The sequence below is a fragment of the Paroedura picta genome, chromosome 1 (genome assembly GCF_049243985.1).
Source record: "Paroedura picta isolate Pp20150507F chromosome 1, Ppicta_v3.0, whole genome shotgun sequence".
Classification (NCBI taxonomy): Eukaryota; Metazoa; Chordata; class Lepidosauria; order Squamata; family Gekkonidae; genus Paroedura; species Paroedura picta.
The window spans coordinates 201299173-201323730 of NC_135369.1; the positions used below are offsets into that span (position 1 = coordinate 201299173).

Genomic DNA, 24558 nt, shown 5'->3' on the forward strand with positions numbered 1-24558 from the left:
TCGGTCTGAAGATGAACTCCAATTTGGTGTAGTGGTTAGGAGTGTGGATTTCTAATCTGGCATGCCAGGTTCGATTCTGCACTCCCCCACATGGAGCCAGCTGGGTGACCTTGGGCTCGCCAGGGCACTGATAAAGCTGTTCTGACCAAGCAGTAATATCAGGGCTCTCTCAGCCTCACCCACCCCACAGGGTGTCTGCTGTGGGGAGAGGATAGGGGAATGTAAGCCGCTTTGAGCCTCCTTCAGGTAGAGAAAAGCGGCATATAAGAACCAACTCTTCTTCTTCAGTAAGATGAGGGCTCTATCAGCTACAACTCTCTCTCAGGGTGTCTGTTGTGGGGAGAGGAAAGGGAATGCCATTGTAAGCTGCTTTAAGACTCCTTCATCCAAAAGCAAACAGAGAGGGTAGAGAAAAGCGGCATATAACAACCAACTCTTCTTCTTCTTCAATTCCAGCAGGTCTCCAGGCCACAACTGGAGCTTAGTGACCCCTGGGTTAGGAATGTTCCTTGAAGTTTGGAGGTGGGGCCTCAAGAGTCTGGGGAGGGGGAGAGAATGGACCCATGGGATCCAGCATGGCCTCTGCTCTCCATCCCCCCTCTCACCTGTCTTCTCCAGAAGAACTGATGTTTGGAGATCAGTTGATCTTCCTGAAGATCTCCAAGTCACCACCTTGAGGTTGGCAACCCAGCTGGCTGCACATGGAGGAGGAATGGGGGAATCAAACTGGGCTCTTGAGATAAGAGTCTCCCACTGTTTAATCACTTGCAACACATCTAAATCTTGCCATTCTTAAATTTCATCTGGGTGAAGAGTCTAGAATAGGCACCTTCTTTGCCTACAAAGTAGCTGCTAATTGTAACGCGATTCCAGTCTTTTTAAACCAAAAATAAAACAGAATTGTTTCAGACTTGGAGGGGGGGGCGTTGTTCAAATGCCACTGGAAGATGATTGGTAGTTCTCACCACATGACAATGATTGACCTGTAAAACAAACAGTGGGAAGTTTTGACTTCCTGTCCCTGGGCTCTCCCATGTGTACACAACTCCTGGGGGCAAAGGGGGGACAAGAGCTTCCCATTTGGTAGTGGGAAGAACTGGGGCAACTATCCCCAGGCCAGAAAATCAGGGAGCAGCATGGCATAATGCCCTCTATGTGGTAGGCGTCTCTTTCTGTACAAAGTTGTATCTCTCCTAAATAAAATGATTGTAATATTTTAAGCAGTGTAGTGCTGAGCACCTATTTGCATATTTAAACACTGTCAACAAATCAATGGGGGCTTCCAAAGGGGCTTCCTTCCAATGGGGGAGAGGACACGCAGTAATGGGTTTAAACTACAAGTACAACGATATAGGCTAGATATCAGGGGAAAAATGTTCACAGTCAGAGTAGTTCAGCAGTGGAATAGGCTGCCTAAGGAGGTGGTGAGCTCCCCCTCACTGGCAGTCTTCAAGCAAAGGTTGGATACACACTTTTCTTGGATGCTTTAGGATGCTTTGGGCTGATCCTGCATTGAGCAGGGGGTTGGACTAGATGGCCTGTGTGGCCCCTTCCAACTCTATGATTCTATGATTCCTCCTGGAATATTGTTCCTCAGGTTCCATTTTCAGTGTTTGTTTATTGGCAGGCCTCATTGGAATTTTAAAATTGTGACCTTTCTTGGGGTTTTATCCTTCTTATTTATATTATTTTATTGTGTTTTTATAATCATTCTATTTGCAATGTACGCTGCCTTAAGTTCCTCCAAGGAGAAAAGTGGCAAATAGAAGTTTTAAACAGACAAACAGTGTTGTAAAATACATTTATCTGGTACTCCAGGTTAGAGAAAGTGTTCCAGAAAAACGTATCTCTGCCAAACAGGATTGGTGCTGGAGAAAATGGCTGCTTTGGAGAGTGGGCTCTATAATATTATACTCTACTGAAGTCCCTCCCCAACCCAAAGCCCACCCAGTCCCCCTCCACCCTCAAAGTCTCTAGATATTTCCCAACCCTTAGCTGACAACACCAGCTGTCAAGTTGACCATGTTCAAAGAATCATAGAATTGGATGGGGCCAGACAGGTCATCCAATCCACCCCCCCCCCATGCCTAAGACGTCTTGTTGTGTTGATCACTTTTGGGAGAAGGGAGGAACTGAATCCAGACCTCTCCAACCATGAAGTGCAGGATTCCAGTAATCTCAGCTGGTTCCCACTCACTGACCAGTCCCAGACTTGAAAACGCCGTCCTTTGAACTTTATTTGAGGTTGGTGAAATCAAGCCATTTGTCTTAGATTCTGCCCTGCCCAATTACCTACCCAACCAACCAACCAAGAAACACTCCCTGTGGAAGGCAACACTTTTATTCAATGAAAATCAAACATCTATTACCAGTTAACATTAATCAATCGAAAATTATTAGAGATATAAGTATCAGGACTGTCCAATAAAAAGTCCCTTCAGCATGAAGTTAATGAAGTCTAGCAATTTATACTCAACACCCCTAAACAGGTCAACTCAGAATCCTACTCTGGTCTACTCAGTAGGGCTTGCTCCAAAGAAAGGGCACGGCTAATGCAGCGAGAGACTCTGGTTCAGCATGAAGGCAGTCCCAGGTTCAAGCTCCGGCATCTCCAATGTACAGTAGTTTTAGTAGGTTGTGTGAGAAACCTTACCCTGGAGAGCTGTTGCCAGTCTGAGTAGGCAATTTCTAACCAATGGCTTGGTTTAGTGTGTGTGTTCTTCACGTGAGACCAAGCATGCTGGTCCTCAGTGAACCCAGAAGGAGATGCCGTTGTCCAGCTGGCTCTCCTGCCCCTGTTAAGGGAATTTGGATGGGCTCCAGGACACGCAGCCACGTGCATGACCCACATGGATCTCCCTTATTGGATGTTGTCATGTGGCTGGAAACACAAGTTCCATTAAAAGGCCTAAAAGCATTCCCAGTTCTAATTTCTTTTCCCCTCTTTTTTCTTTTTGTTTTCCTTACCAAGTTTTAATTTTCTAGGAAGACAAATCAAACAGAGCTGCGGAAACAATTCGTGAGCAAATACTGTGGACGAAATAGCCTGAAATTGCCCTATCCAGCTAGATGGGGCAGGGAGGAAGGAGTGTGTGTGTCTGTGTGTGTGTGTGGGGGGGGGGTCTGAGCCATGTGAGCACAAGATCCCCTTTGCTGTCCTGGTTCTCTCCTTGCTGAAACAGGTGGTGGCAGCGGTGGCAGCACCCAAAGGAGGCTGTGGCTGCACTAGGGGGTAGTAGCCTGCTGGTGATGAGGCTTCAGCGTGATCCCCAGCAGTGGAGATGGGCTGGTTGCAATGGGAGCTGCAGCATTCAAGGTTGTTGTTTTTTAAGTAGCACAAACAAGAGCAAGGAAGAGAGAACAGGCACTTTGCCTCAATATTAATTTCAAATCGTTATTTCAGGTCCAGCTCATGTTTGACATTTTACAGGGCAGCTGCTATCTCTTTCTCTGGGTGCTGGCTTAGGAAATAGCCAGACAAACTGGGGCTCATATTGTTAATGTCCTGACCTGGATGGGCCAGGGTCTCCTCAGGACCTGCCCTGATTAGAAACTGCTCTGGAGACCTCCGAGGACATTGAGGGCTGCTACCCAGAGGCACTCTGCTGACCGCTCCTGAAGGTCTCTTGACTTGGAAAGGAACTCAGAGGCAAGCAATGACAAAACCACCTCTGAAGGTATTTTGCCTTGAAAACCTTGAGAGGTCACTGTAAATCAGCTGCTGCCACTACCATTGCTAGCATCATGATGTGGATCTGAAGGCTGAAGACTGGTGTAGCGGTTAAGAGTGACCCTCTCCTCCATATTAAGTGCACACAGGACCTTGGGCACATCACAGTGCTCTCTGCCCCACCTACCTCACTGTGACTGTTGTGTGGAGCAGAAGGGAATGTGATTCCAAGGCATTCTGAGACCCCTTAAAGTACAGTAAAGCAGGGTCTAAAAATATACTCTTCAGCAGCGGCAGCAATGACAGCTGTGAGGCAGAGAATCATACCTGATCCAGGTCTAAATGTCTGAGCTATTAAACTGTATTATGAAGTAGTGTGCTATTAATTGACAAGCCAGTATCATGCCAGCAAAAACAACTAGTATTTTTTTTCCTGTCCCTCAGAAGATGGAAAGACAAATTCAAGCAATGTAAGTCATTTACGCTACAATTCTTAAACCACTCACACTGGAAATGAGTCCACTGACTTCAACTGATCCTGCTAGGTAATGAAAGATCTTGAGAACCACAACTTTAATGACTGAACTGAGAAAAACCATCTCTCTAAAGAGGCACATCAACAGCTTTTGTCCCCTGTCTTCTTCTTACTTGTCTTCTCAATCATGGTCTCCACAATCATAGCAGTTTCTTCATACGTCTGGATTTTTTCATCTGAGAACTTCTCAATGGATTCCATGACCTCAACCTTCTCATAGCTCATGGAACTTGGGGGACTCACTTCTTTGAACGAAGGGCCACCAGCTCTGGCAAGCTCTCTGTCTACATGTATTCCTGTTTCGGTTTGACCAGGTAGGCCTGGCATGGGGGTTGGCTTTGGTTCCACAATGTCTCCCCTTGTTATGGGCTCTTCCTTACTTTCTTCAGATTCTTTCTGCCGTTCAGATTCACCTTCCTTCTCTCGGTCTTCTGGCTTGTATTTATATCTCATCTCTTCCTGCATCCTGGACCCCTCCTGTGTTTCATGGGCTTCCAGTTCGCTTCGGTCACTTTCCGGGGCTTCAGGTAACTCTGGTATGGGTTCGACTCCGCTTGGCACCTTTTCTTCAGAAACGCTGATCCCACCTCCAGAAGGAAGGGATGAAGAATGGAAATAGGGGTCCTCATAGCTTCCTTCCCCTGTGACCAGCACATAACGCTTTTTCGTATAGACGTCAATTTTGGATTCTGGTCTCTGATAGCATCTGATTCTCTCTCTCACTATATTGCACAGTTTATCGAAAGCTTTGCTTATCTGGGCTCCGTCAGGTACGTCTTCTCCAGTCCTTCCTTGCTCAGTTCCTTCTCTTCCAACTTCCTTCCCCTCTTCATTTTCTACACTCAAACCTTCATGTGTGAAATCTAGGTGATCGGTAGCAAAGCCTTCCAGACTTTGGTCATATGTTTTTTCGGATGAGGCGCCATGAGTAACGTCTTTAGGTGTGATCTCCTTCCTCCGTAAAGTCTTCTTTGGAAGACTTCTCTGTCTTGGCTTTGCACTAGTAATATCTTGTATGACTAAAGTTATATCTGCAGAGAAGGGAAAATGAGGGAACATGACATACTGATGACGGGTAATGAAAAAGGTAATGGCCAGCCATCTCGTCCAATGCTGTTAACATGAAATGACATAGCTGAGGAACTATTTACTCTAGAAATGGATGTTCTAAGTAACCATCTAACCAGCTTACTGAACGTTTTAAAGCACAGTTTTAAACATCTTTAGAAATTTTCTAGCCCAGTCTAGCCAGACTTCATCAGATCTCAGGAGACAAGCAGGGTCAAGCCCTGGATAGTACTTGGATGGGAGACCAGCAAGGATGTTATGTCTTTGGGCATTTGGCCACTGATGCAAATGAGGGCTTCTGCTAGCCAAGGAACTAACGAATCAAAGGAACCTGATCGCTCTCCTTAGAGCCAATCCGATGGATCTCCTTAGGGCCAATTGGATTGGTCTGCTTAGGGCCAATCAGAGGCAGCAGCTGGCTGCCTGAAAAATATAAAAGTGCATGAATTTGCCTGTTTTTCTGTGTTCAGTAGTTGTAGTCTGTTGCTGGAATTGCTAAATAAAAAGAACTGTTCTGAAGAATTGGAGTCTGTGATCACTGAACCCGCAGACTTAATAAAGGAAGTCCTGAGTTACTATACAGAGACATGCAAGGGCAAACCAATTTTGCACTGACCTGGGTGGCCCAGGCTAGCCTGACCTCATACATTCTGGTGGGTAGCCATGCAGATGTGAAGCAGCAGAACCAAGTGTGATTTCAATGACACCTTTAAGACCAACAAAATTGGATTGCCAGCTTTGGACTGGGAAGTATCCGGAGAATTTGGGCACAGGGCCTAGGGAGGGTTTGGGGAGGGGATGAATCTCAGGCATAAAATCAACCCTCCAAAGCAGCTGTTTTCTCCAGATGAAGTGTTCTAGAGATCAGTTGTAATAATGGGACTGGAAACACATCTGTCCATTTTCCCCAAACCAAAGCCTAAATATTGTTCATTACCTCTCCCTCTCAGAGTTGGAGTATGCGGGGATCTGTAACTCTGTGTAAAAAGCGTGACGGGAGTTCCGACAATTGCAGAATTCAACCTAGCACAAGGGAGGAGGGGGAATTAGAAGAAATATTTCCAACAAAATAATACTTTAAACAAGACTAGTAATGATTTTTTTCCCTTTATTTTGCAGGAATAACAAACAAAAGTCAAACGAAACAGGTCACAGGTCTATATATTTTGGGAGACCCAGCTTGATATAGTGATTAGACCTGGGGTCTCTAACCTTTTTGAGCCTGCCAGCACCTTTGGAACTCTGAGGAAAGCAGTGATCCCAAACATAAAATGGCCGCTGCAAGAGGTGGAGCCAATCAGAAAATGGCCGCTGAAGGAGGCAGAGTCAACCGCGGAATGTCAGGGACTGTACCACTTCAACATTTCAAGCAGAATAACATGATGCCCCTGCTTGGTAAAAGTTCCTCTTAGCCCCTCATTTTCTCAAAGCCCTTGATCGGCTCCAGGAAAGCTGTTGCTAGGTGCTGTAGCACCCTTGGGCACCACATTGCGGATCTCCCAGGTTAGAGTGTTGGACTCCAACCTGGGACCCCCAGTACAGAGCCTCCCTCTGCCATGGAAGCTTGCTGGCTGACCTCGGGCCAAGCACCCATGCACAGGACTGCTATTGTGAGGAGAAAATGGGGAAGAGGATCATTCAGTCAGCTACCTTGGGATCCCACGGAGGAGAAAGCGGAAGGTATAAGAGAAGCAAATAGCATTTGTGGATACTCGCTACCTTTCCCCTGTGCAGGGTCCTAAGCAGTATAATCAAAGCTGTACTGCACAAAAGGGACCTTTCCTGCCTTCCTAATCCCACTGCAGCCTTCAGTCTTCCCCAAAATTGTGACCTCCCCCTACCCCCCGGTCTGTGGGCACTTAGGAACTTCCTGGAGCAGGAACGGGAGATTCAGCGAGAAGGGGTGATCAGTGAGGAGGGGTCTCTTTTGCAAGTGGACGGCCTGCTGCTGCAAGCGGCTACCTCTGGGCCAGCCCGTTGCGTGAGGCTGCATTCCACATAAATTAGCATGATTCAGTTAAGTACGGCACAGCTTCATACTCAAAAGGGCCTCCTCTCTCAAGCACTTAATAAGCACGGTGTTCGAGAACAATTCAGGACAGGGCTGGCCTAGAATTGGAATTGGTAGATTGCAGCAATTCAAGCAGGAGAGACTGTTTTAATTTGGTGGGCCAAAGAGTCAAGGGCTGATTTCTGAGGCTGTAACTGAACCGCCGTGTCACTCTAATCGGGATTGAAAACATCAAAGGTCAACATCAGCCTATACTGCTAATGAGTAGTACGTGCCTTGTTACTGAAAAATGCATCAGGCACTTGATTGTTGGTCACAGTCTTATACCAGGCCGTACTCAAGTAGTGGTTATAACAGGAGGGGCGAATTCTCTGTCCTGCTCTGTTTTATTTGGACACTCGAGGTATGGATATGGGGGTATTCTCTATGGATCACTGAAATCCAGCTGTTCCCTTACATAGGAAGCTGCTTTATCCTAAGAGCACAGCATTTCTGCCTAGCCCAGGTGTCCCCAAGGTGTTCCCCAAGGGTGCCATGGGGCTTGCTGACACTTGCCCAGTGCCCGCCCAGTGTTTTTAGGAAGTGGGAGGGGCCAGGCAGAGCTTTTGCCCAGCAAGGCTTCTGATTGGCTCCTGGAGATCTCGTTGGCAGTGCAGATTCAGAAATGATCATTGCTGTTGGTAGCTGCTGCCCCTTACAGCGCAAGTATCTTCATCACATGGCTGAAGACCAGCAACAGGTTCATTAAAAGTCACCTTGTTAAACAGAGCATCTACCCAAAGCGTTAAAGAGTTGCTGCTTGAATTGTACATGTCCTTACTCCCTGAACATTTTGTGGCAGCCATTTTATAGTTGGGGCCAAAGGTTCAAAAAATGTTGGGGACTCCTGGACTGAATCTGCACAGAGTTTTTATTCCAATCCCAGGTCGATTCAGTCCCTGTTGTCTACACTGAATGCAATTTCCATTTTGATTTTGGCCTATTTAAATTTCCCCCTCTGCAACAAGCATGATTGATCTGGAGTGACCATACCTTTCCCCCGTGATATCCTGGAGTGGATGTAACCCTCAATATTTGAAAAATCGGCATGAGTAAAGGTGCAGCTCCTGAACTAACTTGCTACCTCGAGCATCCAATGCTGTAGAAAAGTCTTGATTAGCCAGGGAATCAGTTCAAAGGCTTCCTTGTTCCCAGGCTGTAAGGCTTCCCTTAAAGGGGAAGCCCTAACTCCTCTCAGCAGAGGATCCAGAAGCCCTAACTTCTCTCGGCAGAGATTTGCCTCTTGAATTTATTCTCCCTCCTCTACTGTCTCCAATCCTCCCCCCCCCCTTCAAGAAAAGAAAGAGGCTCCTGTTGAGCTTGGCTCCCCCCCTTCTGAGCCTCCCTAATCACATGCAGAACACTTTTCTGTTTGAATGTGAGGGGGATAGAAGAAGACCCGAGTTCAAATCAATCTGAATCCAGCAGGATCCACAACGGAATAAAAAAAGAAAGTGCAGAATCAGCCCAGGTCCAGTCTATCAGGCCCCATTCAGAAGTAGAGAATTTCCTCAGCCCTAGGACAATACTAGTATACTGTCGCCTTGCCTATTTAACTTGTATGCGGAGCACATCATGAGAAAGGCGGGGTTAGATGAGTCACAAATTGGGATCAAGATTGCAGGGAGAAATATCAACAACCTCAGATATGCAGATGATACCACTCTAATGGCAGAGAGCGAAGAGGAACTAAAGAGCCTTTTGATGCAGGTGAAGGAGGAGAGTGCAAAAGTTGGCTTGAAACTCAACATCAAGAAAACGAAGAACATGGCATCCGGCCCTCTCAATTCCTGGCAAATAGATGGGGGGAAAATGGAGGCAGTGACAGATTTTATTTTCCTGGGCTCCAAGATCACTGCAGATGGGGACTGCAGCAAAGAAATTAAAAGACGCTTGCTCCTGGGGAGGAAAGCTATGGCAAATTTATAGAGCATCCTAAAAAGCAAAGACATCATCCTGCCAACTAAAGTGCATCTAGTCAAGGCTATGGTATTCCCAGTTGCAATGTATGGCTGTGAAAGCTGGACCATAAGGAAGGCCGAGCATCAAATACTTGAGGCTTTTGAACTCTGGTGCTGGAGAAGACTCTTGCGAGTCCCTTGGACTGCAAGGCGAACAAAACGGTCAGTCCTAGAGGAGATCAGCCCTGCCTGCTCCTTAGAAGCCCAGATCCTGAAGATAAATACTTTGGCCACCTCATGAGAAGGAAGGACTCCCTGGAGAAGAGCCTAATGCTGGGAGCGATTGAGGGCAAAAGATGAAGGGGACGACAGAGAATGAGGTGGCTGGATGGAGTCACTGAAGCAGTCGGTGCAAACTTAAATGGACTCCGGGGAATGGTAGAGGACAGGAAGGCCTGGAGGATGATTGTCCATGGGGGCGCGATGGGTCAGACATGACTTCGCACCTAACAACAACAAAGGACAATACTCCTTCGGATATGATGGAGACAGCGTCTAGAACTCTCCACACAGCTCCTTCATGGTCTTCAGTATTGAAAAAACTACTAGCCATATTCCTTTATACTTCATCAATTCACCACAGAAAATGAAGGGCATTTGTTAACAAAGATTCCTTCAATATGGAGATGACAGGCTTGATTCAGAACTATACTGTCTTTCAGTGGCAAACATTGACCAGATTCCTTCTGCAAAATAATTGAGTGGATCTTAGTAGGATTCATAGATCCTAGTTCATGTTTCTGACATGAGAATGATGGTAGTGTAGCAGTTAAAGTGAGGAAATAGGGTCTGGGAAATTCAGGTACGGATCCCCACTTGCCAGAAAATTTCACCAGAGGCATCGAGGGTGACATATAGTTAGCCTAGTTAGATTAGGAACATCCTGGTACACTTCCTCTCTGTTTGCTTTTGGATGAAGGAGTCTTAAAGCAGTTTACAATCATCTTCCCTTTCCTCTCCCCACAACAGACACCCTGTGAGGTAGGTGAGGCTGAGAAATCCCTGATCTTACTGAAGAAGAGTTGGTTCTTATATGCCGCTTTTCTCTACCAGAAAGAGTCTCAAAGCAGCTTCCAATCGCCTTCCCTTTCCTTTCCCCACAACAGATACACTGTGAGGTAGGTGAGGCTGAGAGAGCCCTGATATTACTTCTTGGTCAGAACAGCTTTATCAGTACTGTGGCAAGCCCAAGGTCACTCAGCTGGTTGTGTGTGGGGGAGTGCAGAATCAATCCAGGCTCGCCAGATTAGAAATCCGCACTCCTAACCACTACACCAAGCTGGCTCTCATAAAGCTGTTTGTTTTTTAAGAAGTTCAGCTCCTTTGCATATTTAAACTCAACCAACAGTGTTGTCATTAAAGACACAATAATATTTTCAATCATTAAGCATTGCTGCTGTGTCGCAGCACACCTCACCTGCTGTCCTCAGTTTCAATGATACGTTTGTAGCGCTGGAGCTCATTCTCCAGGGACTGCTGGTAGATGGAGAGTTGGCGGCAGTCATTGGTGTATTTCTCCAGGGTCCTTTCTGCATCTTCGATGCTTTTCCTCAGGGTTTCAATCTGCTCGTTGTACAGCTGAATTTCATCCTCATAGCTCTCTTGAGTGTTCTTGATGGCCTGTTCTAGCACTGCTGTCTGTTCAACAAATGCAGACGGAAGTCACAGCTTGAAACATTTCTCTGCAGGGGAACTGAACCTTCCTGGACCCTACCAGGGCAAGCTGACGCCAAGCGACTCTAGCCTAACACCGCAGATTTCAGTGACATTAGATCCAAGAAGCTGCAAAAGTCTGTACTTGTAAGTCAAACTTTCTTAATAGGATAGATTCAAGTAGGTAGCCATGTTGGTCTGAAGCAGCACAACAAATCAAAATCAGATTCCAGTGACACATTAAAGACCAACAAAGGTTTATTCAAGGTGTCAGCTTTCGAGTGCAACCTTTAAGATCTTTGTTGGTCTTAAAGGTGCCACTGAACTCTGATTTTGATTTCTTAACAGGAATTTCATGAAACCCTGGAGTTTCTTAACGACCCAGGAAGGGTTTTGCCGATTTTTATATGTGTCTGTGTGTTTGACTGCGTGTATGTATGTATATGTATGTATGTATATCCTTACGTATCGTTCCTCTATATCAGGAGTAGTCAAACTGCGGCCCTCCAGATGTCAATGGACTACAATTCCCATGAGCCCCTGACAGCAAATGCTACCTCAAGCAAATGCTGGCAGGGGCTCATGGGAATTGTAGTCCATGGACATCAGGAGGGCTGCAGTTTGACTACCCCTGCTCTATATATTTGTGAAATGCCCCTGTGGGAGGAGCATGACCAGGGTGTCCGCACTTGAATATGAGCCAATCAGGGTGCAGCCAGCACAGCTGGCCGCACCCTGATTGGGCCAGCGCCTATGCTTGTCGCCCTCCCTAGCAGCCTCCCTCAAAGGGTACCTATTATGGGGAGAGGAAGGGAAGGTGATTTTTAACTGCTTTGAGAACCTGAGGCCTGCTGGGTGACTGTGGACCATTCCTAATTCTCACAGAGCTCTCTCAGCTCCACCTCGCTCACAAGGTGTCTGTTATGGGGAGAGAAAGGGAAGGTAGTTGGAAACTGCTTTGAGACACCTGAGGCCTGCTAGGTCACTGTGGCCCATTCCCAGTTCTCTCAGACCTCTCACAGCCCCCACATCCCTCACAGGTTGTCTATTGTGGGGAGATGAAGGGAAAAGGTGTTTGTACATACACACACACACATACACAAAAGTATCAAAGCCCATTTTAAAAATGGGCTTTGAAAGGGATCCAACAAGTAAGGGAAAGTCCCCCCCACCGGTCCCCCCCTCCAGCTTCCCGTTGGCCCATGAAGCCATCTCGCCATCTTTGTGCGATGGCGAGAGGGCTTCATGGGCCAACAGGGAAGGGAAAGGCCCCAACGGTACCCCCCCCCCGCCAGCTTCCCGTTGGGTCAGGCCCCCCTTATGTGTCCAGGGGAGCATCCAGGGGCAAACTGCTGGCAATGGCGGCAGAGAGTCCCTGGCTGGCTGGCTGGCTGGGAGTGGGCATGGCCTGTGAAAGGCAGGGCCCAAACAGGATGCACGAAGCCCATAGCAAGTTATTATAACACACACACACACAAACATATGCCAATGATGGACCTGGAGGAGTGGAACTGGGAGAAATCCTGGTCTTGAAAATTCTTTCTGGCTGAATTTTGTAGCATGTGTTAGCAACTGAAGTCCAGAATGAAAAGTACTCCCAGCGGTCAAAAACACCAATAATCTATCCCATCCCACCTTGTTCAGACGGTTCAGATGCAGGCCAAGTTTTCTTCCACTAGGAATGAGTAGGTGCACATCTAATAGACTCTAGTAGACTTTGATAACCACGAGAGGGTAGTTACTGACCTGGAGCCAGACATCCTGGAATGTGAAGTCAAATGGGCCTTAGGAAGTCTGAGCAACAATAAAGCTAGTGGAGGGGACAGCATTCCAGTTGAACTATTCAAAAACTTAAAAGACGATGCAGTAAAAGTGCTACACTCCATATGCCAGCAAATCTGAAAAACTCAGCAGTGGCCACAGGATTGGAATAGGTCAGTTTACATTCCAATCCCAAAGAATGGCAACGGCAAAGAATGTTGAAACTACCACACCATTGCACTCATTTCTCATGCTAGCAAGGTTATGCTCAAAATCCTACAAGCCAGGCTCCAGCAATATGTGGACCGAGAACTTCCAGAAGTACAGGCAGGATTTCAAAGAGGCAGGGGAACTAGAGATCAAATTGCCAACACACACTGGATCATGGAGAAAGCTAGTGAGTTCCAGAAGAACATTTACTTCTGCTTTATTGACTATGCTAAAGCCTTTGATTGTGTGGAGCACAACAAATTGTGGCAAGTTCTTAAAGAGATGGGAATACCAGAGCATCTTATCTGTCTCTTGAGAAACCTATATGCAGATCAAGAAGCAACAGTGAGAATCGGGCATGAAATCACTGATTGGTTCAAATTGGGAAAGGAGTTCGGCAAGGCTGTATACTGTCGCCTTGTCTATTTAACTTGTATGTGGAGCACAGCATGAGGAAGGTGGGATTAGAGGAGTCACAAATTGGGATCAAGATTGCAGGGAGAAATATCAGCAACCTCAGATATGCAGATGATGCCACTCTAATGGCAGAAAGCAAAAAGGAACTAAAGAGCCTTTTGAAGCAGCTGAAGGAGGAGAGTGCAAAAGTTGGCTTGAAACTTAACATCAAGAAAACGAAGAACATGGCATCCGGCCCTCTCAATTCCTGGCAAATAGATGGGGAAGAAATGGAGGTAGTGACAGATTTTATTTTCCTGGGCTCCAAGATCACTGCAGATTGGGACTGCAGCAAAGAAATTAAAAGACGCTTGCTCCTGGAGAGGAAAGCTATGGCAAATCTAGACAGCATACTAAAAAGCAGAGACATCACCCTGACAACGAAAGTGCATCTAGTCAAGGCTATGGTCTTCCCAGTTGCAATGTATGGCTGCTCCACACTTTGAAACAAGTGGTATGATTTGGGATGAGTACCGTGGAAGAAAGAGAGAGAGAGATCAAAAGTCAGTACATAATGTGAGGTGGCAGTCCATCACTTGAGAAACAAGGTTCACTTCCTGAAACATGAAGCCTGCTGTCATGCACAATCTCTGAGAAGAAATCCTGTACTCTGCACAATCCCCAAGCAAAAGATCCAGGAACTAGCGCAGCATTTTTCTGGAAGGTGAACTTGTTTTCCCAGTGGTGGCCTGCCATCTGGTGGTGCTGCTTCCTCATTGTACCAGGAACACAAAACTTTGGATAAGTTCCATGAGCAACTGTCTAGATCGCCCTGAAGATATCAGTGTGAACAGCATGGACATCAGGAAATCCACAGTATGTCCACCCTTCCCGTAGGTCAAAGCACACTTAATCTTTTTAAAATTAGCTGCCTCCTTGGGGGCCTGGTCTCATGTTGAGATTGGACTTTTTGTTTCTTTTTTTTTCTTTTTTTTCTCTTTCTTTCCTTTTAGCTAGATGTCACAGCTGAGCAATGGCAATCCCATAAGGCAGGGGTAGTCAAACTGCGGCCCTCCAGATGCCCATGGACTACAATTCCCAGGAGCCCCCTGCCAGCATTCGCTGGCAGGGGGCTCCTGGGAATTGTAGTCCATGGACATCTGGAGGGCCGCAGTTTGACTACCCCTGCCATAAGGTCTTCAAGGCAAGGTAAGTGGTTTGCCATTGTCTGCCTCTGCATAGTGACCCTAGTCTACTGTCCGACTGCTGACCAGGGCCAACCCCACTTAGATTCTGAGAGATCATGGTAGCCTGGCCTATCCAGGTAAGAACACAGACCACTGGTTGCTAATGCATACCACCCACCCACCCACAAAATAATAATAATAATAATAATAATAATAATAATAATAATAATAATAATAATAATAATAATAATAATAATAATAATAATAATAATAGTTGGTTCTTATTTGCCACTTTTCTCTACCCGAAGGAGTCTCAAAGCAGCTTACAGTCGCCTTCCCTTTCCTTTCCCCACAACAGACACCCTGTGAGGGAGGGGAGGCTGAGAAAGACTGCTCGGTCAGAAGGAGAAGAGTTGGTACTTATATGCCACTTTTTTCTACCCAAAGGAGTCTCAAAGCAGCTTACAGTCGCCTTCCCTTCCTCTCCCCACAACAGACACCCTGTGGGGTGGGTGAGGTTGAGAGAGCCCTGATATTACTGCTCAGTCAGAAAAGTCTTATCAGTGCTGTGGGGAGCCCAAGGTCACCCAGCTGGTTGCATGTGGGGGAGCGTGGAATCAAACCCGGCTCGGCAGATTAGAAGTCTGTGCTCCTAACCACTTCACCAAACTGGAGGACATAAGCCCTCCCAGATCTTTCGTCTCCTTGTTCCTGATGCTTTTTCAGCTAGAGGAATGAGAGCTAGGGATGCCAACTGATGGAGAAAGAAGATGCATGAATGTAGGAAGCGGTCTTACACTGAATCAGACCTTCAGTCCAGTAAGGCCAGTATTGTCTACTTAAACTAGTTGCAGCTGTCCAGGGTCTCAGGTAGAGATCTTTCCCATCACTTACTGCCTGGCCCTTTTATACTGGAGATGCTGCCAGAAATTCAACTGGGGACCTTCTACATGCTGAGCAGATGCTCCTCCACTGCACCGCAGTCCTTTCCCCACACTCTTTAATAGAGAAGCTGTATGCTATTGTCATAACCAGGCAATGTGACTAACCAGCATGTCCATTTCCACAAGTTAAACCTCTCTTAAGGGGGACAGGACATTTTCCTCCAGGTTTGTCGAATCCCAAATGAGAGAGCTGCCTTTCTACACCCTTACAAATCTGAGCCTCCTGGAGTTTCCAGCTTCTACGTTGCCCCTTTAACGTCATTTTGAGTTGCAAGAATTTATCCGGGGAAGTTCCTTAACATGATGTCATGAAAATGTCCATTTCCTCTCCTTAAAGGGACAGGTCACCCCTCCCTCGAACCCATCCACAGTCCTGCTGGCAACCTGAATTGTGCTCCCGTGAAAGCGCTGCGGTGGTGAAGCACAATGCGGACCACCATTCTTCCTGGAAGAGGTCGGCCTTCCATGAGCAACAGCTAAACCCTTTGCAGCTGCCTTGAATAGGGATGGGCACAAACCAGGAAAAGGTGGTTGGGTTTGTGGATTATGGCCGACCCATGAACCGAATCAGACAGGAGACCGCAAACTGAAGTGATTCAGGTTTCATACCCTCTCAAGCCCGTTGAAAGGGAATGCAGTCCCTTGAAATGGGATTTGTACAAAGCTGAAAAACCAGCCGAGCCACACAGAGCAGCTCCAGGCAGCCCCCAAACAGCTGAACTCCTGGGGAGAAGTCTCCCGGCTGGCTCTCAGCATGCCCTACCCCGAATGCTCCGGACAGCTTACAACACATTACATAGAAAACAATAAATCAATCTTTCCAAACATTTTAAACAGTTAAGTTGCTCCTTGCCAGGTATCAACAGGCAACAAAGTGAGCCTTGGCCTCTGTCGCTGGAATCATGATGAGGTCACTTCCAGCACACACCAGAAGTGATGTCATCATGTTGTCAACAACACAGGTCCATTCTAATATTGGGGCAAAAACTCTATGGTAGAAGCCATGTCTACCATAGAGTTTTGTCCCAAATAACAGAGCGCCCCAGTGTTGCAGCAATATGACAATGTCACTTCCAGTGCATGCTGGAATGATATCACTGCACTGGCAGGGACAGAAGCCTGGGTCTCCCTGCTGGCTGGCTGAATGGTGCTGAGGAGGGCCTAAAAATGTGGGATCCTCTGCCCCCAACCAGCGTCTGAGAACCCGACTCACAAGACCCTCACTGTGCAGGGAGGAATAAGGTGCCCTTTCTGGCAAGCCTCCAACCACAGAAACCATGAGCCATGGAGGGAAAGAAGAGAACTTGATTTTTATACTCTGCTTTTCACTGCCTGAAGGAGTCTCAAAGCGGCTTACAATCACCTTCCCTTCCTCTCCCCACAACAAACATCCTCTGAGGTAGGTGAGGCTGAGAGAGCTCTGAGAGAAACTGCTCTGTGAGGACAGCATTATCAGGATGAGCCCAAGGTCACCCAGCTGGTGGCTGCCTGTGGGGGAGTGGGGAATCAAACCCGGCTCACCAGATATGAGGCCACCACTCTTAACCACTACACCACACTGGTTTGGTGCCCACTAAGCTGAGCCATGAAGAAGGTGGCCTGCCCAGCCAAGACCCACATGGCTGGCAAGGCAGGCAGGTGGGAGGCTGCCTTGTTCTCCCACTCTCCCTTACTCCTTAGGGGGGGTGCCCCACTTAATTGTTCTGGTGGGACCTATCTTCAACTTCTACCTAAGGCCCCAGAATCACTAAGGTGCCCCCAAAGGCAAGGATTCAATTCTTCTCAATATGCCTGTGGAGACTTTTAAAACATTTCTTCAAGGTGGCTAGCGTTCAAGATTTTTAAAAGCCACCACTACAAGAAATATTCTAAATGAAACCCCTCTCACTCCTCAAACCGTCTGAGCTCAAACTTTTCCAGCCTTTGAGCTGCCTACTTCAAGCACTTGCAGCTCCTCCGGCTTTCTGGGAAGATTTGGCCCACAATACCTCTGTCTGCAGCTTTCCTTTCTGAGCCTGGAGCTGTCCAAAGATGGTCTTGTACTCCTCCAACTGGCTTTGTAGGATGGGTATTCTCCTCTCGGTTATCAGCTTCTCCTGAGACAAAGGGGAGGGAAGGGACAAGTAGTTTTATTTGTGTACAAGTATCATCAAGGACCTGACCACATACTGAGCATAAGAACAGAAGAGAAGCTGTGTTGGATCAAGCCAATGGCTCCTACAGTCCAACACCCTGTGTCATACAGTGGTCTATCCAGGTGCCAACAAGAAGTTCACCAGTGTGGCTAGAACTCTAAATGTCCTCCTACTCTTCCCTTGCAAGAACCAAGAAGACTGTCCCAGACAGATTGTTCCATCTATGTTGTTGTTGTTAGTTGCGAAGTCGTGTCCAACCCATTGTGACCCCATGAACAATGATCCTCCAGGCCTTCCAGTCCTCTACCATTCCTCAGAGTCCATTTAAATTCACACCGAACTTAAGTTCGGTCTATATCTTGTGGCTACTACCCACTGATGCTTCTGCTCCATATAAGAACATAGGAGAAGCCATGTTGGATCAGCCTGGTGGGCCATCCAGTCCAATACTCTGTGTCACACAGCAGCCAAAACCCAGAGGACATCAAGAGGTCCACCAGGAGGCCAGAACTCCAGAAGCCTTCCCACTGTTGCCCCCCAAGCACCAAGAAGACTGAGTAACACTTCACCAGACATAAGAATGTAAGAGAAACCATGCTGGATCAGTCCACCAGCAGGATCAGTCCACCAGCAGGGCACAAACTCTAGAAGTCCTCCCACTGTTGACTCCTCTCCAGCACCAAGAATACAGAGCTTCTCTGCCCCAGACAGAGTGTTCCATCTATACCTTGGGGCTAAGAGCCATGGGTGGACCTCTGCTGGAAATATTGAGGTATGAAGAAATATTGAATCACCATCCTCAAATTTCCAGGGGTACATGGTTTAGGTCTGGCACTTAATCCCTGAATCCCAGGGCCGGGAGGCAATATTATAGGAGGGTCTCCATGCCCTGTTCCTGGCCCTCCAGAGGTACTGGCTGGCCATTGCATGCGACTGAAAGCTGGACTAAATGAGCCACTGATCTGATCCAACAGGGCTCTTCTTACATTCTTGGCTTCTTATCCCCACTTTGTGTAACAGTCCAACACAAGTGCTGAGAAACCATTCCTGATACCCACCAAGTACTTTCATAAAGTAGAAGGACCAAAGTGTAGCACTGGTCCAGCAGGGCTCCTGATTGGCCATGTAGATTAAATGGCATCCCATGAAACAGAGCATTGGCCTAAAATGTCAAAATTTACAGTTAGAATTATCTATAAGCTCTCTCCGGTCCTACTACAGCAGCCATTTAATGATTGGCTCTGCCTCCAATGGAAGCCATATTGCAGTGGTACTCTCCAACCTCTGTTGGCATTCCAGAGGCGCCTGTGGGCTGATGAAAGCTGAGGACCCCTGCAGAGGAATCTCTACCTGTCACTTCCCTTTCCTGTCTCAGAGGCAGAACGGCCAAACAGCTGGTTGTCACGTGCCCAGGTTTTTGGGGCCACCTCTTTATAGGTTATGTCTGCAACCCTGCAGGACCTGATAGATGCTGGGCACCAAATGGAGTTGCCATGATCCCTGCAGCTCCCCCCTCCCTCCCCAATCCAGTTGTGAACATCCCTTTTACCTCACTAGCTCCAGTTGTGAGGGTGGACACCCGGGGTGCGGTTTGTACAATCTGTTGTAAAATACTGACATAGGTCTGGACTTCCATCAGGTTCTGTGAGAGAACAAAGCAACTTCCATCACAAAGAGAACACACCACTGTTCAAGGAGCCAAACTCGTGTTTTCCTCTTTTGCTTTTCTCCTGACAATTATAGGATCCCAACAGTACCAGTTTATCTATGCATTATTATTAGGATTATTATTAGGATTAGTATTAGTATTAGTAGTAGTAGTAGTATTTATTAAATTTATTACTCGCCTCTTCCCAAAGGCTCAAGGTGAGTTACAATGTTAGAAAACCCCAATTAAAATCCCCATTCACAATAAAACACAATACAAAGATGTGGTGGTAAAAACAGTAACTAAGTGCAAGCCACCCCGAAACCGTACAGGAGGGGAGGGGAAAGAGAACACTGTTGGCATTCGCTGCGGCTACTCCGATCCCATAAGGGGGGGGCAGATTTCCCTTGCTGCCCAGCCTCAACCAACAACCTGGCAAAAGAGCTCCATTTTACAGGCCCTGCAGAAAGATGGAAGCTCCCGCAGGGCCTGCAGTTCCTCCAGGAACTCATTCCACCAAATTGGGGCCAGAACCAAAAAGGCCCTGGCCTCGGTTGAGGCCAGGCTCACCTCCCCGGGGCTGGGGACGACCAATAAATTAGCGCACGCAGAATGTAATATCCTGTGGGGGGCACAGAGCGACAGGCGGTCCCTATGCTGGGCCCAGACCACGTAAGGCCTTAAAGGTCAAAACCAAAACCTTGAACCAGATCTGGAAGATAACTGGCAACCGGTGCAGCTGCCTCAGCACAGGCTGGATATGGAATCTTGTATCACGCGCTATGGGCCCCATGGTTCAAGGGCCTCATCCCTGCCTTGCCCGCAACACTCCCGAACTGAGTGACAGCTTGCCAGAGAGCACAGAGAGAGAGAGAGCGCTTATGCACGTACATCTGATGCTCTTCTGCCCCACCAGCTTCGACCAAGGCAAGGAGCCTCATTGCCTGGATCAGGGGTAGTCAAACTGCGGCCCTCCAGATGTCCATGGACTACAATTCCCAGGAGCCCCCTGCCAGCATTCGCTGGCAGGGGGCTCCTGGGAATTGTAGTCCATGGACATTTGGAGGGCCGCAGTTTGACTACCCCTGGCCTGGATTGTCCAAGTGCAGAGGTGGTGCTGGAGAGTGTTTGTGCTGGAGAGGAGGCGGCGGAGGGGGGGGGGGAGTCAGCTGGCCAAATCAGGGGCAGATTTTGGATTGCATCCACTTGGAAGAGATTTGTTACTTGCAATGTTGCAGAACCCGGCCTTTGCAGCCATCCTTTTGCAAGAAATCCTACCCCCTTCCCCTTTAGGTGCTCCCCTTTTCCCTCAGCAACACCCGGAACTGCAAAACATACAAGACATCCATACTTCTAACACTTGTCCAAGCCAGGCCTCTATAGGGGCTGCTCCAGCTTCAAAATACAAAGGCATGGGGAGGGAACCCTGCAGGGAAGCCTGGTTCCAGCTATGGCCCCAGAAGAATCCCAGAAGTTCACTTTTGTATGGGAGGGAGGGGGGGGCAATAAATCTATGTACTCAAAGGAGCTGCAGAACACTTCTTCTTTATTGCAACCCAACTCCAACTAACATAGGAACTGAAAGCTAAAGAAAAAGAACAAATTCAGGGGGTGGAGTTTCCCTCCACTCCTAATCAGGTTTCAGTGGCTATCCATTGTACTGCACTCACGCACACAGACACAAGGAGAAGGGATGCTCTGGCGGCAGACCACAGCCTGCCAAGGGAAACGGCAGCCCAGCCCCAAAGAAACAGACTCCCCCTCCAGAAAACCCTTGAAGGGAATGCCAGAGCCCCCCCCCCCAAAAAAAAAAGAATTCTGGAATAGCCACTGAAGGGCAAAGCTGGAGGCAGCAGGGGGGCGGGCATGTCTGTGGGCTTCTTGGAGCTGCTGGTGTCACTTGAGGCAGGAGGACACCCTCTGAACCGCAGTGAGTAGCTGGGGACGAGGAGATCAGAAGGCCCCACTCAGTGAGGTAGAAAGCTCAAGAGCCCACCCTCCAAAGCAGCAAATGCAAAACAGCTCAATCAGCCACATTACCTTCTTGTATCTGTCCCTGGTGGAATTCACATCATCCTGCAAGAACTGTGATTCTATCTGGAGTTCCAAATTACAAAGCAGAGCTTCATCGGCTTCCTGTCAGGAAGGCAAAAGAAAAGCTTTATTGGGGGGCTCATAATTTGCATTATTAAAACTTCAATCACTTGTGTCATATATGATTTATGGGATTGCTGACCACCAGGTGATGCCTGGATATCCCCTGCTATGACAGTTGATCTCCAGATCCCCTGGAGCAAAGGGCTGTGTGGCATTAAAGGTAAAGGTAAAGGTATCCCCTGTGCAAGCACCGAGTCATGTCTGACCCTTGGGGTGACGCCCTCTAGCGTTTTCATGGCAGACTCAATACGGGGTGGTTTGCCAGTGCCTTCCCCAGTCATTACCGTTTACCCCCCAGCAAGCTGGGTACTCATTTTACCGACCTCGGAAGGATGGAAGGCTGAGTCAACCTTGAGCCGGCTGCTGGGATCGAACTCCCAGCCTCATGGACAGACAGCTTCAGACTGCATGTCTGCTGCCTTACCACTCTGCGCCACAAGAGGCTCTGGCATTAGACCCCACTGAAGTCCTTCCCCTTCCCAAAACCTTTCGCTCTCCAGGCTCCACCCTTCAAATCTCCAGGTATTTCCCAACCCAGAGTTGGCAATCCTAATGATTTCTTTCCTGAAAACTATCAAAAATGTAAATATTTAGGAAACAGGGAAGGCTGTTCTGAAATCAACTAACCAGTTCCTTGAAAATGTCCAGGTGGCATTTGATTTAGAACTTGATACTGGTAGCAAGAGCCTCTTGTGGCGCAGAGTGGTAAGGCAGCAGACCTGCAGTCTGAAAGCTCTGCCCATGAGGCTGGGAGTTTGATCCCAGCAGCCGGCTCAAGGTTGACTCAGCCTTCCATCCTTCCGAGGTCGGTAAAATGAGTACCCAGCTTGCTGGGGGGTGAATGGTAATGACTGGGGAAGACACTGGCAAACCACCCCGTATTGAGTCTGCCATGAAAACGCTGGAGGGCGTCACCCCAAGGGTCAGACATGACCCAGTGCTTGCACAGGGGATACCTTTACCTTTACTGGTAGCAAATTATCTTCAAACTTGTATTATTTGCACACCTTAATTTCTTTTTTATGGATTGAAGTCAAAGTAAATTGGAAATATCCCTGCTTTCTACGGAAAAGTACAAAATAACCAGGATTCAAAATTCAGGTTTTCTCCCCAAACTAATGGCTTCCAAGACTCAGATTTAAATCTCCCGAAGATTGGCCTGTGCGCTATAAAACAGTCACATTCCAGGGGTGATGGCGAGCCATTCAAAGAGGATTTCCTTTGTGGTCTGTCCCACAAACTAATCCCAAAGCTCTGCTGCACTATTCAAAAATGTGTAGTTGTTTGCAGTTTCCATTCTGTTGTGAAAGGCACAACTGGCCTGCTGATATACCAACAAGAACAAAAAAACCCTCTGTATGGATTTTGCTGTGGACCTCTATGTCTCCATGGTGAATCACTGAGCTTCATCACTATGGATTGTAACCGGAACCTTCTAAAGCCAGCAATCGGCTCTTTGCTCAACATTTCTGCATTCTTCACATTTCCTATTGACAGGCCATTCTGTAGCGTAACCAAAGTTGAAATTATGCAACTGCTGGCCCATGGATAGGGAGAAGGAAGGAAGGCATGTCCAAGGAGAGCATAGTTCTGCAGATAAGGAACAAAGCTTGGCTTCATCAACCAAAGAGGGACAGAGAAACCAAGAAATTGGCAGGAAAGTGAATAAAACTGGGAAGGGCAGCTATGAAGGAGCTAGATTATTGTGCCCCACCATTCAGTACCCAAAGGAGTCTCAAAGTGGTTTCCAATCACCTTGCCTTTCCTCTCCCCACAACAGACACCCTGTGAGGGAGGGGAGGCTGAGAGAGGCTGAGAGAGCCCTGATATTACCGGAGAAGAAGAGATAGTTCTTATATGCCGCTTTTCTCTACCTGAAGGAGTCTCAAAGTGGCTTACATTTTCCTTCCCTTTCCTCTCCCCATAACAGAAACCCTGTGAGGGAGGGGAGGCTGAGAGAGCCCTGAGATTACTGCTCAGTCAGAACAGAAGAAGACAATTTCTGCACAGCACTAAAAATAGCGTTACATCAGCTGAATGGTGTAGCGCTAAATATTATCACACCTCCAAGCCCCACCTCAGCTTTTTGCTGTGTTGCTTTTGTCTGCCGCCTTTTTATGCTTCTCACCCTCCACATCAGCTGCTGGAAATGGCAGAAGAAAGCAACTCTCTTGCACCTGTCAATCAATCCAAGCAACCAATCCTCTTTCTCCATGCTTTAAATGTCCCATTAGTCTTTTGATACTTTTAAAGATTAATCTTATTCCTGATTGGAGGAGAGGCATGCTTTGTGTTACAACTTTGGAGGAAAATTATTTTATTTCTGGCATCACCTACATGCCTGTCCGCCTATCCGTTACTCAAGGAAGTTAGATCCTGTGCAGTGGGGGTTGAGGTACTGGACTGTTATTTTTCTGTTCTCACTCAGGGGTGCCCCTCCAGCCCTCCTCAGTAGCAAGGGGTATTGGCCTGTCACCCCTTCTCTTGCTCTGCTCCCCCTGGTGGGGGGGAAGGATGGGGTTCAGTCTACCCTTCGCATGACGGAGATGTGCTGGGGTTGTGGCATAGGGAAATGGGACACCTTGGCACCCCTCTCTCTCTTCCAGGGAGGTGGGTGGGATTTGGTTTGCTGCTGGCTGATGGTTCAGTGTCTGCGCTCTTCTTGGGGCAGACGTTAGAGGCCCAGCTTGGGAAGCATCTATGGCAGGCTGGCTGGCAGGCCTAATGGGCAGGTGGCCCACCTCCTCCCTCAGAGATACTGATGGGAAGGAAGTCCGAGGCTGAATTTAAAAAAACAATTAAAAAGTGGTCTGATGAGGAACCGCTGCAGTGGGGGAGAGGAGGCAAAGGAAGGTAGCTGGTCCCTCTGTTGCCCATCCATGCTACAGTCACCTCTTGACTTTACTTCTGCAACTCTATGCAGGCTGACCCTTATCCTTGATCCAGAAGCTACAACTGGTGCAGAAAACCATGGTGAGGATTCTCACAAATACATCATGGAGATCCCACAATCGGCCTGTACCCCAACAACTCGGCTGGCTCCCAGTTGAATTCCAGATTAAGCTTATGGTTTTGGTAATCACCTTCAAGGCCATACATGGTCTGGGCCCAGTCTACCTGAAAGACTGCCTCCCTGCCTATACCCCCAAAAGAGACTTACGCTCTGCCACCTCCAACTGGCTG

The 24558-nt window shown here is 47.7% G+C and overlaps 1 protein-coding gene across 1 annotated transcript in view; it reads right to left on the reverse strand.

Annotated features, from left to right (window-relative positions):
• Nucleotides 1–2325: 2325 nt before the first annotated feature.
• BFSP1 (beaded filament structural protein 1) overlaps nt 2326–24558 on the reverse strand; it is a 37230-nt gene continuing 14997 nt past the window's right edge. Inside the window, exons 3-8 of the mRNA XM_077316573.1 lie at nt 21259–21354; nt 19120–19212; nt 17424–17531; nt 10702–10922; nt 6211–6296; nt 2326–5236 (exon numbers count right to left, since the gene is read on the reverse strand). Coding sequence (XP_077172688.1) covers nt 4287–5236; nt 6211–6296; nt 10702–10922; nt 17424–17531; nt 19120–19212; nt 21259–21354 — 1554 coding nt within the window. The 3' untranslated portion in view covers nt 2326–4286. The remainder of the gene's footprint in view (nt 5237–6210; nt 6297–10701; nt 10923–17423; nt 17532–19119; nt 19213–21258; nt 21355–24558) is intronic.